Source organism: Seriola aureovittata, chromosome 9, assembly GCF_021018895.1.
Source record: "Seriola aureovittata isolate HTS-2021-v1 ecotype China chromosome 9, ASM2101889v1, whole genome shotgun sequence".
Lineage (NCBI taxonomy): Eukaryota > Metazoa > Chordata > Actinopteri > Carangiformes > Carangidae > Seriola > Seriola aureovittata.
In genome coordinates, this window is record NC_079372.1 from 4,208,945 (window position 1) to 4,223,840 (window position 14,896).

At 43.5% G+C, this 14,896-nt stretch overlaps 2 protein-coding genes across 2 annotated transcripts; one reads left to right on the forward strand and one right to left on the reverse strand.

Moving 5' to 3' along the window:
* The first annotated feature begins 245 nt into the window (after positions 1-245).
* On the forward strand, positions 246-7,609 carry amigo1 (adhesion molecule with Ig-like domain 1). The gene is made up of 2 exons (XM_056385970.1): positions 246-754; positions 1,820-7,609. Exon 2 carries the CDS (start codon positions 1,923-1,925, stop codon positions 3,459-3,461), a length of 1,539 nt encoding a protein of 512 aa, XP_056241945.1. The 5' UTR covers positions 246-754; positions 1,820-1,922; the 3' UTR covers positions 3,462-7,609.
* Positions 7,610-8,709: 1,100 nt separating this feature from the next.
* atxn7l2b (ataxin 7-like 2b) lies at positions 8,710-14,837 on the reverse strand. The gene is made up of 9 exons (XM_056385179.1): positions 14,378-14,837; positions 13,731-13,799; positions 13,315-13,630; positions 12,598-12,839; positions 12,284-12,366; positions 11,903-12,114; positions 11,134-11,311; positions 10,759-10,880; positions 8,710-9,813 (listed from the first exon to the last, which is right to left on the reverse strand). Exons 1-9 carry the CDS (start codon positions 14,472-14,474, stop codon positions 9,072-9,074), a joined length of 2,061 nt encoding a protein of 686 aa, XP_056241154.1. The 5' UTR covers positions 14,475-14,837; the 3' UTR covers positions 8,710-9,071.
* Between the last annotated feature and the right edge of the window lie 59 nt (positions 14,838-14,896).

Sequence of the window (14,896 nt, forward strand, 5' to 3'; positions counted from 1 at the left end):
AGCTTTTTTTTTGTTTTTTTGCCGTGCAGCCGTGCAGCTATTATAAACCTTTAAGAGTGTCTTAAACCATTAAAATCTGTTACTATTAATGAGACATTTTCGTACATTTCAGCTCTCATGGGTTTTCAGTGTTGCGTCTCCGCAGCGCATCTTTGATGCGATCACTTTTAGATAAACAGTGCCTTCTGGATTTGAACGCACGACCTCTGCCGAAAAACACGTCAACCACCACTACTGCAGCAGCAGCAGCAACAGCAGCAGCAGCACTGCACGGACACGCCAGCAGGCCTATAGGGAAGCTTGCCAGTTACAGACTGCTCCCTCTTAATTATCTCCATGGCTGCTGATGAGAGCCGACGGGAGCCGGACCTGCTCCAAATGCGCCAATTATCTGCAGAAGACGGACGCGCGGCGGTGTGTATACAGAGCAATATGTTCCGCTGAAATCAAAGAGAGCTGATTAAAACAGTCTCTTGTCGGTGGTTATCAGTAGTTAAAAGTAGGTTACGTGTGTTGTCTGCTCTTTACGTAACCTTTTTTTTTTTTTTTTTGCGTAATTTTGCACTGGGTACTGTTTGCCGCGTGGAGCGGGATTATTTTGGTGAGGTTATCTCCAGTGCTCTCCCTCCTCCCTGCATCCGTTGTTGTGCTCAGCAGCAGACTCAGACTCAGCCAGACGGGGACAGCAACACTGTAAACAGACGAGGAGCCGTTTTAATGAAAGAAAGCCAACAACGCTGCACCGCGGTTGAAGGTAGGTGTCTCTGTCGGTTTCCGTCTCTCGGCTCACGTTTCCATGTTGTGCTCGTTTGTATCCCAACAGAATGGTGCAATGCAACGTTTGCACCGCTCCTCCACAAGCGGACAAGGACATTTCAGAATACACGTAAATATTTGCAGGATTTCACATTTTGATGTCTTTTATTTCTCTCCTCCTCTTTATCTTATTACGCACAACATTATTTTGTGTGTGTCTAAGAGGTAAAGAGAGCGAGGGAGAGAGAGAGAGAGAGAAAGGAGAAAATGGGAAGAAGAAGAAAATCAATGCATGTCTTCCAGGAGTGTGAATGCACATGGGTTAGCGTGAGTACCGTGTGTGTGTGTGTGTGCGTGTGTATTTATTTTAGGGAAAGACGCGCACTGTGCAAAGCAGCAGAGGAAAGTTTCTACTGTATGTAGGCTACAGTATCTGCGTGAGGAGGCTATGATGAGACAGACAGGACCAGTGGCTACTGTACATGATGTGATGCTGCATGTTCACATGTGATTTGATGTTTTAGATGGAGATCTAAAGAGAGCGATGAATACACGTCGTTTCAATACTTAGATAAATAACAGCTAATAATAGTTGTTACTCTGTTTTTTCTTGTGCCTTCGGAACAATGTTACATATAAGTAATAAAAAAACAACAATTATTAATGTTTGTTGTAAAGGAATCATAATTGAACCGAATTGATGTTTAATGACTGTTTTGATGTAAACCAACATTTAACAGCAGCATCATTGTCTAATGTTAGTGCCTGTAGTGAAAGACTTGATCCATGTGGGAGTGACAGCAAGTTCATGTGAGTTGTGGTGGTGGGGCAGCTCTTTTGTTTACATCTCTGTACACACAAATTGTGTCTTTTGTAAATGCAGGTTTTTCCTTTGGGGTATTGATTTGAATATCTGTCACCCAGTTTGTATCTGTCTATTTGTGTTTACAAAACATCTATTTATCTATCTATCTATCTATCTATCTATCTATCTATCTATCTATCTAATGATAATATAATAATAATAATATTTCTTTATCATCCTTTTTCTGCTTTTTTTCAGCCTTCAATCAGCAATGCCTGGGAATCCTCCAGCTGCTCTTCGATGCTGTTTTCTGAGAATGGGATCGTAGTAAACCTCTTCGGGATTTAGATCAACTGCTAGGATGTTGCAGCCTGCCGCCAGAACAGGTGACAGCCTGTTGGAAACGTTACCTCAGTGGAGTAAGCGTCCGAGATGGGGCCTCTTCCTCACCCTCTGCGTGGCCCTCCTTTGGCCTCCGGGGGCGGAGGGATCTGCCCTGAACTGCCATAAGACGTGCATCTGCGCCTCAAACATAGTGAGCTGCTCCAAGATGAATCTGACCACCGTCCCGACTGCTATACCGCTCTACACCGTCGTGCTGGACCTCAGCTATAATGAGATAACGCGGCTGCGATCCGAGTGGACCCCGATCAAGCTCCCGAAGCTCCATAACCTCCTCCTCAGCCACAATGGTCTCCACTTCCTGTCTTCAGAGGCATTCGTAAATGTGAAGTACGTGCGCTACCTGGATCTGTCCTCCAACAACTTGCAGCAGCTGGATGAGGTCATCTTTGAGCCTTTGGTCAACCTGCAGGTCCTCTTGCTGTACCATAACCAAATTTCACAGATTGACCGCTCAGCCTTTGTTACCATGGGCAACCTTCAGAAGCTCTACCTTAGCCAGAACCAAATCTCCCGCTTCCCCCTGGAGCTGGTCAAGGAAAAGACCCGCCTGGAGAAACTTAGCCTCCTGGATGTGTCCTCCAACAAGATCAAGATATTGCCCATTGATGAGCTCCAGGTTCTGCCTGCTTGGATTAAAAACGGCCTCTACTTCCACAATAACCCTCTGCTGTGTCACTGTGATCTCTACACACTCTTAGCCCATTGGTACATTCGGAAACTCAACTCTGCCGTGGACTTCAAAGATGACTACACATGTATTCTGCCTGGCCCGCAAAAAACAAAAGTAGGTGTATTTGACCTCAGCGGTGACAGTATGAACTGCAGCACATTCACGGAGGCAGATGAAGAGGCTTTTCTGGAGCAAACGCTCACGCTGGGCTGTGACACCAAACACAGGGACATGTTAAAGACCTGGACGATGCCTGGCAACGTGCAAGTGACACCTGGAAGCAACCAAACTGCCAAAGTCCTGCAAGACGGAAGTCTGCGGATTAGTCCGGTGAAGGCCGAGGACTCCGGGACCTACACTTGCTTTGCGACGAGCGAGGCCTTCAATGAGACCATCTATGTGGTGCTGAAGGTTCACAACTTCACCATGAACGGCGGCGGAGAGACCCTGAACACAGCGTACACCACCTTGGTGGGCTGCCTGGCCAGCGTGGTGCTGGTGCTCATGTACCTTTACCTGACGCCGTGTCGCTGTTTCTGCTGCCCCAACAAGGGTAAGACTCGGGGAGAGGACAGCATCCACTCGTCCATGCTCAGTGTGACGCCGACCCATGAGGACCCAGCGCTCAAGGCTGAGCTGAACAGGCACGTGGCATTCATAGACTCAAAGGACTTGCAGGGCCAGAACGGCAAGCTGAACCCCAATGGGGATGAGGACGACGATGACCTCGATGCAGAGGCTGGTTCTCTTATGAAGGGGAAGAGGAAGAAGTCAGTAGCAGAGTCCATTAGCTCCGTCTTTTCAGACACGCCCATGGTGGTGTGAGAGGAGATGAGAGGAGATGAGATGGATGCTGCACGACTGGATGTATATGGTACAACATGAGCCATGTTTTAGTTACTGTAAACTGTGACTGTGAACCTGTGGGAGAAAAACGGAGGCAGGATGTTCATCTGTAGTTGCTGGCAGGTGCGAATGAGGATCACAAAGGGAGTAACATACAAACTGTCTTGTTGTCGACGAGGACAATAAGCAGGACATTTCCAGCATTTTAATCTGTAGCACTTAATATTCATACTGTGAAGGAATGGCAGTGTGCATGGACAGTGGGAACTACTGAAGTCTTATAAGAATAACAGGAAGATATGTTGTTGATATCAGCACTCAGGAAGTGATCGATTAAGTTGCTTAAGTGTGGGAAATACATATGATACAATGCACAGGCTGAAATTAGATTAAAAAATAGTTCACATACAGTATATATTGAAACCGTGGCTGGCTCATAATTATATTTATTACAGGGACTAGAATAGATTGCATCTGACATAAACATTAGAGCTTAGAATCATTTTCCCCTTCTCTATCAACACAGGGAGACGTAGATAGACTGTCACCAGGCTGTGAACACACGTGTCATTAACCTAGAGAAATGTGGATTCATCAAACGTTTGGTCTTTTATATCGAGAAAGTGGTGACAGAAAGATTATATTAAGAGACCATCGCAGGTCATTTTCATCCTGATTCATAGCCAACGCTCAGATATAATCCATCAGACTCATCCTTGGTCGTATTCATAGTCACATGTATAGAGATGAAGGAGAGAGCTCCTTTTTTTCTTTGCTATGTTGAGGGTTCAGTTTCCACGGATGTATGGTATCAAATTGTTAACCGGCTCGAGGCGGATCACTGCGTATGAATGAATTGCGTATCAAAAATAATTGCCTCTTAGTTACTGCACATCTACAGTGTAACCCAAAAGAAGCTTCTGAAGCCTTACATGATTTACAACAACACATTAAGGCGCAGGGAAGTATTCTGTCTTGACTGATTATCAACATGTCTCGATCCTGTATACAGACAGGTACCATGGTCCTTACAAGGACAAACAGGCTCCTGGCTGTTGTCCACTGAGGGGCCACTTACTGTACTGCAGAGTAGAATTCCAAGTCATATTTGTTTCTCTCCGAGGCTGTAGCAGGAAGCGAAATACCGAGCCCCTGCTGAAAGCTGCCAGCTTTCATTCATTGTATTCTCCCCTGTATGCAAAGTGTGCACCTTACACAAAATCATGATATATTTTAATGTACATAGCTTGAAAAATGAACCTTCATTACGTCATGAATTATGTCACAGATTTAAGTGTTAAATCTTGCATTTTGCTGAGATGAACAATTCCCAGTGTCACACTGATTAAAAGTGGAGATGTTTTGCCCTCTGGTTGTTAGGAAATTATGTATGTTGTATTAGCAGGTAAACATTAGAGCCTGCCACAACAAAACCTACAGGGTTCCTTCTGAAGAGCAGGCTTATGAATAATATTGACGAGGCTGTACATTATTTGACAGGAGAGAGCTGATTTTACTGTTTCTAACTGCTGTCAGGAAACCTCTTGTAACAAGGGGACTATCCTTCAGAGGATCCCTTCATCTCAACAACTATTATTGAATCTATTGTGAATTGAATTTACCAGACACATCATATGCTGTGCTTATTTCATTAACCAGGTTTAAAACACAGGACTGTGTCTTGACACAAACCAGAAAGAGGGATTTCATTAAATTATGTGGCGTTCGTGACATAGTACAACAAGGCTCGGCCTGCACGAATGCTAATTGCATCTTTTGATGGGATGTAGCTTCCCCCATGCTTTCCATGTTTTTGTCTCTCTGAGCATGAGAGGATAGGTGTGTTATCATGAGTCACAGCAACACAAAGCCATTCTCTCTGGCTCCGTGTACACTGACCGCCTCAATTCAGCCCAGATGTGTTTGCTTTGTCTGTGTACCTCTGTCATTACGAGGTCGCCCTTACTGAAGTTCAAAAGCAATCATTCAACCGGGCAATGAATCTGATGCCCTTTAAGTAGTCTGTAATTTGTTTACGAGGGAAACGCCTGGAGCTTTCCTGAACATTTGCTCTCCCACTGATACATATGGCTCGACAGTACAGTACAGTATAATACAGGAATTTGAGTTTTCCAGTTCAGAGAGTACCACAGTATATATAAGAAAAAGTAGAGGTGACAGTTATGTAAATCACACACATCTCACCTAGAAATATCAATTCAGCTCTGAAATGTTGAGATGTACGCATTTCTGATTTCAATCGTTTTTTTACGCAAAATTGGTGAAATATTCACAGTTGCTGTGTGCACCGCAGCATCTCCTGTGTGGGTGAGAAAAGGAAGTCACACTTACCAGAGAGGTGGTGTGTGAATCATTCCACTCTCTCACACATAGGAATACCAGGTGGAGAAATATAGAGCAGCAAAAATACCACAAGACGCATTTTTAAAAAAAGCCACATTTATAACTACTGCAGACTGGCTGCAGAAACCACCACACTGTAAGAGATCCAGGCTCCATGTTTTGCCCTCTAGAAGTGAAATACGTATATAGTGGGATCAATCTAAACCCCCTTTGGATTTCAAGGCCAGACAAGCTATTGAATGTAAGTCACAGAATCAGAAATAGCTAAAAACTAAAATCATACACAGATATTGCAGCCGTTGAATAGCACACATTGAACCGCTGGACCATGGAGGAATAGCATGTGTTTGCCCTGCAGTAACCCAGAGTCAAACCACTTCAATCTGCCGTGGCTAATGGGTGGTCTTCTTCTGTGGGACGCCACTCAAAATACAAGTTGCAGTTATGTACAGAGAAAAACTGTGTGATTTTGGTATCGGAGGTCCTAACATAGAGGAGAAGAGTGGCTTTGTTCCCTCCAAAGCAAATCTGCCTTCCTATATATATCTATATATACAGTATATATATATGTATTAAGATTCACTTTTCTGTGTTCAGTATTGATTAGCTGTGTACTGCTATGTTCTACCAGTGTACTGACTGTATTCTTGTATAATCCGATGTTGTTGATCATTTTGCATTTCGTCTGCCACCGTGCTACTGTTAGCTGTTTCAACATTCAAAGTCTTGACATAAATGTTTATTTTTTAAGCGGGATGGGGTTTAGTTTTTTATTGAAAGAGGATTATTTTACACTTGACTCTGCTGAAGAATTTGGTTCAACTGAAAATATGTTTGAATGTGTATCAAGAACTGCATAGGAAGGATTCCAGTTTTGAAATCATTTGGTAGTGAGTATGTAGCCGCCAATTCTTTTCAGTCAGTGTTTGACTTCGCTCATAAAGCCATAAGGAACTTAAGGAGGAAGTGCAGTGCTTTATGAGAATGGTGTTTTAGGGTGTTGTAGGTGGAGAGGTGAGTTCTCCAACAGATACTTTATAACAATTAAAGCAACAACTTTCTATCTGTAAGAAAAGTCAAAGAATTCAATAATAAATAAGCCAAGGATGTAATGATGAATAATGCAAACTGAGATCTGTCCACCCACAGCAACGAATTCCTGAAACACCGTGGATTTTGAATGGATTTGAAGACAGAGGGTAAATAAATCTTCTCAGGACTATTTTAAGTTCTAATGTAATACGATGTGAAAGCATCATTTTAAAGGTTTTCACATTTGCAGCAACAATAAGATAAAAGCTTTGGTTTTAGAGATCTGTGCAGTTTACAGGCCCTTTGCCATTTTCAGTAATGGCACTTTAACTGTTCCCTTAATGATCAGTTATCACAGATTAGAAAAGGGAGTGGTCTCTCACTGCCCGACATCTATCTCCACTCATCTAACTATGTGGTAGCAGTTACGGGAACATTGTTGAGATGGTGGAGCTAAAAGCTCACTGCTTCTACAATGTGCTAATACAAATGTCCGAAGGACAAGAATGGAGCTTTTAACAGCATTAAAAGCACCGAGTTTATTGACCACTGCTTCTAAGATGAGCTGGTTAGTCGCTGCCATAAAATCTTGAAAGGTCTCGCAGCTTAGTGGAATGGCTTTGCATGGTACGCTTAAGAGCTTTTCTGACTGCAGGATAGGTGCGACATAGTAGGCATTAGAAATAAAGAATGCTGATATATCATTTGACTTAATAAAAGATTAAGATTTACACATTGTGCTGCCTCCATTTTTACTGCCGCCTCTTACTTTTACCAGAAATAATCTCAGGGAAATGTTCCTCTAGTTATTTGCTTCTAGATTTTTATGGCTGGTATCTGACAGATTATCCAATTAGGACAAAGCTGTCTGTGATCACAATAAGTGAAGGAGTTTGGGATATCTTAGGCAAAACACCATATGTTTCCTTTATAACTAATGGACTGAATTTTAGCAAAAACAGCCCCTTATGGAAAATCTAATCCACAGACAGTGAGCGCCATATATGCACCCTATGTAAGATACAGATATAAGATGCCTCACTTCATTTTTATTACCTGTCACATGAGCAGAACAGAACAGTCTGTGTAGGTTTCTATACAATGTGTGCTTATGTAACTTATGACTAAAGGTTCAGCATCCTGCTCTTTGTGAGGGACAATATTAAAGGCGTGACGCCATCTAGTGGTGAAATGTCATTATTGCTTTGATAATTAATAGAAGAGTTTGGAAATTTAAACAAATTATTGTTGAATTTGTGTTTCTTAAAATCTGAAACTACTTTTGATGTAGGAATCTGAGCTTGAAAAATTATGGTTAAAATGTGTTTTCAAATAACTGAAAAAAGGCAGGTGCAGCAGAAGTTGTATAAAAGTGGAAAGAATACTGCACAGGCTCAATGACTTTTGATATAATAGCACAACAGTTCCAAATACACACATATATCCTGGGTAAATTAGCCAGAGGTCCAGGGTACTTGGGTGAATTGTATCACCAAATGAACAAATTGTTGTGGTCCTCCAAGTGGATAATTCACCCAGTGTCCAAGCCGCATATACTGTGTATATGGAATCGTTGTGATGATTGTCTGAAGTATTCGAGAAGATCTGTAGATTTTCTTTCACTTACATAAAAATTTTACATTTAAAAGGTCAAAACAAAGATTTCTGCCCAGTTACTTAATTGATTTTTACCATCTGGTGTTTGGAAAAAAATTATCAAAGTTTCATCTTTTGGGGAAAAGAGTAATGAGTAAACTAAACTGAGCAAAACTGGCATTGTACCATCAGTACAGACCCACAGTAAAACAATAAGACAGGGCTATAAGGATTCAAGAATTTTTATTTGTTTCGCCATGAAGTGACTTTTCATTTTAGCAGCATAATTAGTAGTTTGAGGTATTTTTATTTTCTTACACAGGTAATAAAGTGAGACATTTAGTCATGTAGAAAAGAAGACATTTTGCAAAAAGAAACACACAGTAAAATGCAGACAAACACTTATTCCTGATGTCTGTGCATAAAAACGTGAAGACATAAATAAATGTGGACAAACACACTCCTCAAAACATATTCAGACATTCATACTACAGACAGGCGTTTCATGCTTACAGGACAAGATCTGCATAAACAAAAAAAAAAAACACTGAGTGTTTGCAGCCTATTACCTGCAGGGTGAGTGAGTCCACTCGCTCTTTAGGAGTTTGATCTTTTCTCCAGGCAAGAACCAATATTCTCTCCCTTCCAGGTGAGGAGGCTGGAGCGGGAAGGAGAGGACAAGCGCTTACACTTGGAGGTTCTGGATACTGAGGAGCTGAGGGGGGGCTGCTCACTGCTGCCTTTGCGCTTTTGGCCACGACCCTTGTGATCATAACCCACCACCTTCTGCTGAATTCCTGGGGGCTTCCCTCTGCTGCGGGGGGAGCAGTGGGTTGTCGCAGGTAAAGGGGAACGCTTCTCCAAACCTGACAAGTGTCTCTCTGAGGGCTGCAGTGGCAGAGGAGGACATGGCTTCTTTCCACGTGAGAAGGTAACAGTGGCTGGTCCTTGAAAGGAGGGGATGTGTGGCTGGGCCTTCTCCTGGAGGGGGGGATCCCTGATGTGTCTGGAGGATTTATCCTCCCTGCTGTGTGGCAGCCTGGTGGCTTTCTGTGCTGTACTTGCATCTTGCATAAGGGCCACCTCCTTCAGCTGAGCCTTGCTTGGTCGCCCGACAGCGTTGCCCCGTCGGCCAGGCCCAAAGCTCGCAGAGGAGGTGGAGGAAGGCGGTTTGGTACTCTGAGAGTTGTGCTGACTGCTTTTTGTTTCCAGTTGTCCCAGTGAGGTAGACTCGAGACTGAGGGAGCCAGTGGACTGGGAGGGTCTAGCCGCAGTCCTGACAGTTGGTGGTGGTTTGACATGACAAGACCTGAGACCTGATGATACTTGAGGCATTTTCCTGTAAGTTAAAGGAAAAACATGAAGCTGATTAGGTTCCTGTAGTTCATGTAAATGAAATAAAAGAACTAGAATTACCGCCTCGTGGTTGTATCCCTCCACCTCTCAGACTAGTTTCAGGTTACATCCCTGTTTATCCAGAGTCATAGAAAATATGAACCATTTGTGTGAAAGTTTGTCATTATTGCTGGATGAAGTTTTGAGTAAAAAGTGTTTTATGAGGTCACACTGACCTTTGACCTTTGACCACCAAAATCTAATCAGTTTGTCCTTGAGTCCAAGTGAACATTTGGGCCAAATTTGAAGAAGTTCCCTTGATGAGTTCTGGAGATATTGCGTTCACACGGCCAAAATCATGTTTGGCATGGAGGCATAAAAACACTTTCACTGATGGGTTCTGGTGGATCATTTTATTATGACATAGATAATCCAGTGACAGAAACTCCCAGATGTTAGCCAGGATCCCTGCTACTGAGTATAACAGACAACTGTTTGCTTAAGTTCTGATATTTCCTCCTCTAAACACACTTGAAGGAGAGGACTAGTCTTTCTAGAATCTGTCTGATGTAGTGAAACCTGGTAATGCCATCAATCCTTCCATCCGCTTAAGATGTTTTATTTCTGTAAGGGTATCAGATCAAGTCTGGCCATTCCTGATCATATAATTAATAATTTCGTAAAGGTCTAAGAGATGTTTAATCAATAATAAACTGATGCATTTTCTAATGATTATTTATGTGTAATATCTCCTTAATCTCTGGAGAGAAGAAACCAGATTCAGCAACAGAACAGTGCCCTGCAGTGGTTTCAGCGTCTAGTTCAAGCACACACACATGCACACACTGGAGTCTGCCTGGACGTCTATCAGCTCACTGAGCAACTCTTTTCTTCACCTTGCTGAAAACAGATAAGTGCCATGTCTGCGATATGGAGCGATGATACTCACTTCCACAGGTGTGTGCTGACATGGTGCTCCAACATGGCACTGAGGGCAAATTGCAGGTGATGCAAACGGCGGTCGAAGGTGAAGATGCTGCAACCCAATGTGCGGCATCCAAAAGTGCATAGCTACAGAACAGAGACAATTTCATTAACACAGACACACTCCAGTGTCCTTTGGAGACAAATACAATTCCACTTTTAACAGTGACTAAATCTGCAAAGTGTTTTTCCAATTCATACATCTCAGCTGCTTAGCCTACAATTCATTTTTCCTCTTAAAACGATTCTACAAATTTATTTTTAAACATTTCTGAAGTCAGCTTCTGACAAAAATCCCAGTCTACTGGCTGCTTCTGTGCTCGTGTATTTCTCCACTCACCCCGAGAGGTTTGGGGTGCCAGGGTGAGGCAGGCAGGTCCGTAGTTTCCTCCTGCTCATCATCTTCACTTTCCTCGCTTGACAGCAGGCTCTGGTTGAAGGGATAGGGAGGCTGTACCTCCACTTCTACAGTGCTGTCACCTTCCTCTTCTGGAAAGCTTTCTTGTGAATCCCTGGACCTGCATGAAGGCAAAATAACGCAAAAATAACTACAATTCCCGCCTCGTGGTTGTAGGCCTCCGCCACTCACTTCTCACCTTTTGGTTAATTGCTGTGTGACGTCTTGAGTAATGGCTAAAAAGTGTTTTGTGAGGTCACACTGACCTTGACCTTTGACCTTTAACCACCAAAATCTAATCAGTTCGTCCTTCAGTCTAAGTGTATATTTGTGCAAAGTTTGAAGGGATTCCCTCAGGGCGTTACGGAGATATTGCCTTCACAAGGCCAAAACCCTGTTTTGTGAGAACACTGTGACCTTGACCTTTGACCTTTGACTACCAAAATCTAATCAGTTCATGCTTGAGGCCAAGTGAACATTTGTGCCAAATTTGAAGAAGTTCTGTCCAGGCCTTACTGAGATATCGTGTCCAGGAGAATTGGACAGATGGACGGACAACCTGAAAACAATATGCCTCTGGCTCTGACTGTTGCCAGCATGGAGGCATAACATTTATGAACTTCATCTCCAATGACAATTTTTGATAGTTGCGCAGGAGGCATTTGAGTGAATAACATAACTTTGCTAATATGTAAATAATTGTATTCCATACCTGAGAATGTGGCAGTTGCTGTTGAAGTTGTATCTGTTGCCCTGAGTTGTTATTTTCTCTTCGAAAACCTCCAAATGTTGCTCTTTGTCTTTTAATTTGACAAGAAGCTGCTCCATATCTCGACCTGCTGAGGCCGCTCTCTGCTCCACTGCCAGCTGATCAAAGCTCTTAGCCCTTCCCAGTGCTTTCTGCTGCTGCTGGATGCAATCAGTCTGTGTAGAAAGAAGAGAGACGTCCCATCCCAAACAAATGATAAAACCTTTCATGTTTCTGCATCAAATGACAAACGCAGACAAAGCGCTCACGTCTCTGTTAATAATGAGCAATAACAAAGATACTGGTAACAGTATTGGGTAAAAGGAAAAGGCACTGAGAGTTTACATTGCATATAAGCTCCTGGCTGCCCGGCTTCTTCCTTTCTGGATCCAGAACTCTGCAGTGTTTGTTCAGGTCACATTCTTTCTCTATGGGAAAAAAGCAAACACAGTAGTCTGTGAGTAACAGCAGGAGACAGTCAGTCAACATGATCCATGCTGGTGGAGATTACAGACCAACATATGGTCATTTTCTTTTTTACAACCAAATAATAGAAAATGATTCTGCATATGATACAATTATAGTAGGATGCAAATACTTCTAACACAGTCTTGATAGTTAAACAACAACAACAGAAGTTGTATAAACGGCAGACATACTGTCTATGTTTTTATGAATCCGGCTGTAGGTTCTTGTTCCCCGCGAAGGACTGTGAGACTCACTGGACTGTCCAGCTGTGGACTTCTGCACAGAAGGTCTCTCTGACGGGGGAGTGGAAGAGGAACAGGGGCCAGGGGGCAGGGGTCCCGCGTGCCGCGGAGGAACCCTGAGGCGAGGTGTGGACGAGGAGTGGTGGGGGTGGGGATGGTTCTCCTGAGGGAACTTCTCCACTGAAGGCAAACTGAAGAGGTGGTGGGAGAAGCAACACTTCAGAACGGACTTATGAGATTCACACGTGAAATTTAGATACAGTAAGTGACAAAATTGTGGTTTGCGCATGACCCAGATGGAATAAAAACTACAGCTTCGAACGTGGGTCAGAGTGCACAGCGTTCTGTATGTGAGACATCATTCTATGTGAACATGGGTGTGTGGATGCTTTGCAGCTGAGTCAGTGACATATTGAACTTATATACAAACAAAGCCACATTGCAAAGAATTATGGCGTTTATTATTAATTATAAAACTAAAAGCGTTTCTGATTTTTCTCTCCATGATTCTAATGAACATTATGATCCCCCACCCACAATTGTAATCATTCAACAAAGCAACAAATAAATAACAAGGACGCAAGGAGGACTGAGTTCAACACAAACCAACCATTATGCTGAGCCTCTCATAAAATATCAAACAAAGTGAACAATCTTAAACAGTACCTCACTGCCTCCCTCTGGGCCTTACTGGGCCTGTGCTGGTGGGCAGGTAACGCGGCTGAGGGTGGGTTGGCGTCCTCATGATGTCTGCCATCTTTCTGTCTCTCTCTAGAGGAGGACAGATTGGAAAGAGGCCGGCAAGGCCGAGGTCGCTGCTGTGGCGCCAAAGTAGATGACTGGCCACACATCTTTGTGAGCGGACCGTGACGCCTCACACAGTGCTTCTCAAAGGCTTCAGGCTTCACCACCTGGCCACAGTGGCTGCACACCACCAAATAAAACTCATCATGTGCAGGGCAGTGGCCATATATATGCATATCTGTAGAGGAAAATACACAACAGAGTTTTGAATGAAATTATTTTTAGGATTGATCTATGTGAAATGATGCTGAATACTGTCAATGTTTCTGGGTCCTCACCTTCTTTCCTGAGGGTCATGGTCTCAGATCGGTTCCCCCCACACATGCTGCTGTCTTCAGTAGACCCAGCTGCATGCAAGGCAAAAACAGTCAGCATGAGATGCCTGCACATCTAAGCAGGTTTACTGAGATAAACCTGGAACATGTCTTTCACATCAGCCGGTGTTCCAGGTTTGGGTACTCCCACGGGTTTTATACATGAATTTAAAAGTCAGTGCTTCGTCAAACTTGTGCTGCAGCTTCCCTCATATCTGCTCCGGCAGCTGCTAATGTCTGCCGGTCAGTTTCGCTGCTCGCAGGCTGGACAAATCCCTCTTAAGTAGTGTTGTTTTTAGTGTGACACTAGCTGACGGGCTAACGCTAACGGTGAATTTACCTGTCCACAGGTGAGACGTTCGCCTTGTGTTTACTAGCAAGTGTTTTATCACTACATTACTCCACGTCTAAGGAACAATAACTTACATTTGTGTTTAGTTTAGTGCCAGTACAGACTGTTAGCAAACCCACCCTGCACTAGGACCCAGTAGGTCTTTTGTTTGGGTTGCGCTTTATGCCGCTCTGTGTGTGTATGTAACAACAAATAAATCACAGGACATTGACACTATGACATGATGGAAACCACACCTGGGGCAGGGAGTGCGACTCACCGTCAGATGGTAAAATATTCACCCTATCTACCCAACAACTCCAGTTTAATCCGACAAAATCGTCGAGATTAGGATTTCGCCGATTCAAAGCGGCCATTGCTGCTCTTGCGCGTTCACGAGGTGACACCGACAGTTCGCGCGCATCACACCCGCGTCACCAAGCTCGCTGCCGAGGCTAAACCCAAGATGTGTAAGAAACGGTGTGGCCGTGCACCGTAGACTGCACAGCCTGCGGGTGTTGTGTACAAAATAACGCCACATCAACAGCCGACCTGTCTGCAGTGTGCTCCAGTGGAACAGCCTGTTCCTCTGTGTGCACCGGACCAAGAAGGATGTTCCTCAGTTCCCCTATTTTCATCATAATCTGGGCCTTTCGTTTAAAATGTTACGATATTGTAGGGGTTTCATTGAGGTGGTGTGACCAGTTTTGATTGAATTAAGGGAAATCAAAGCTGACAAACCCTTCACCGGGACTAATTGAACTATTATTGTTTATTATTTACTATTATTATTATTAGC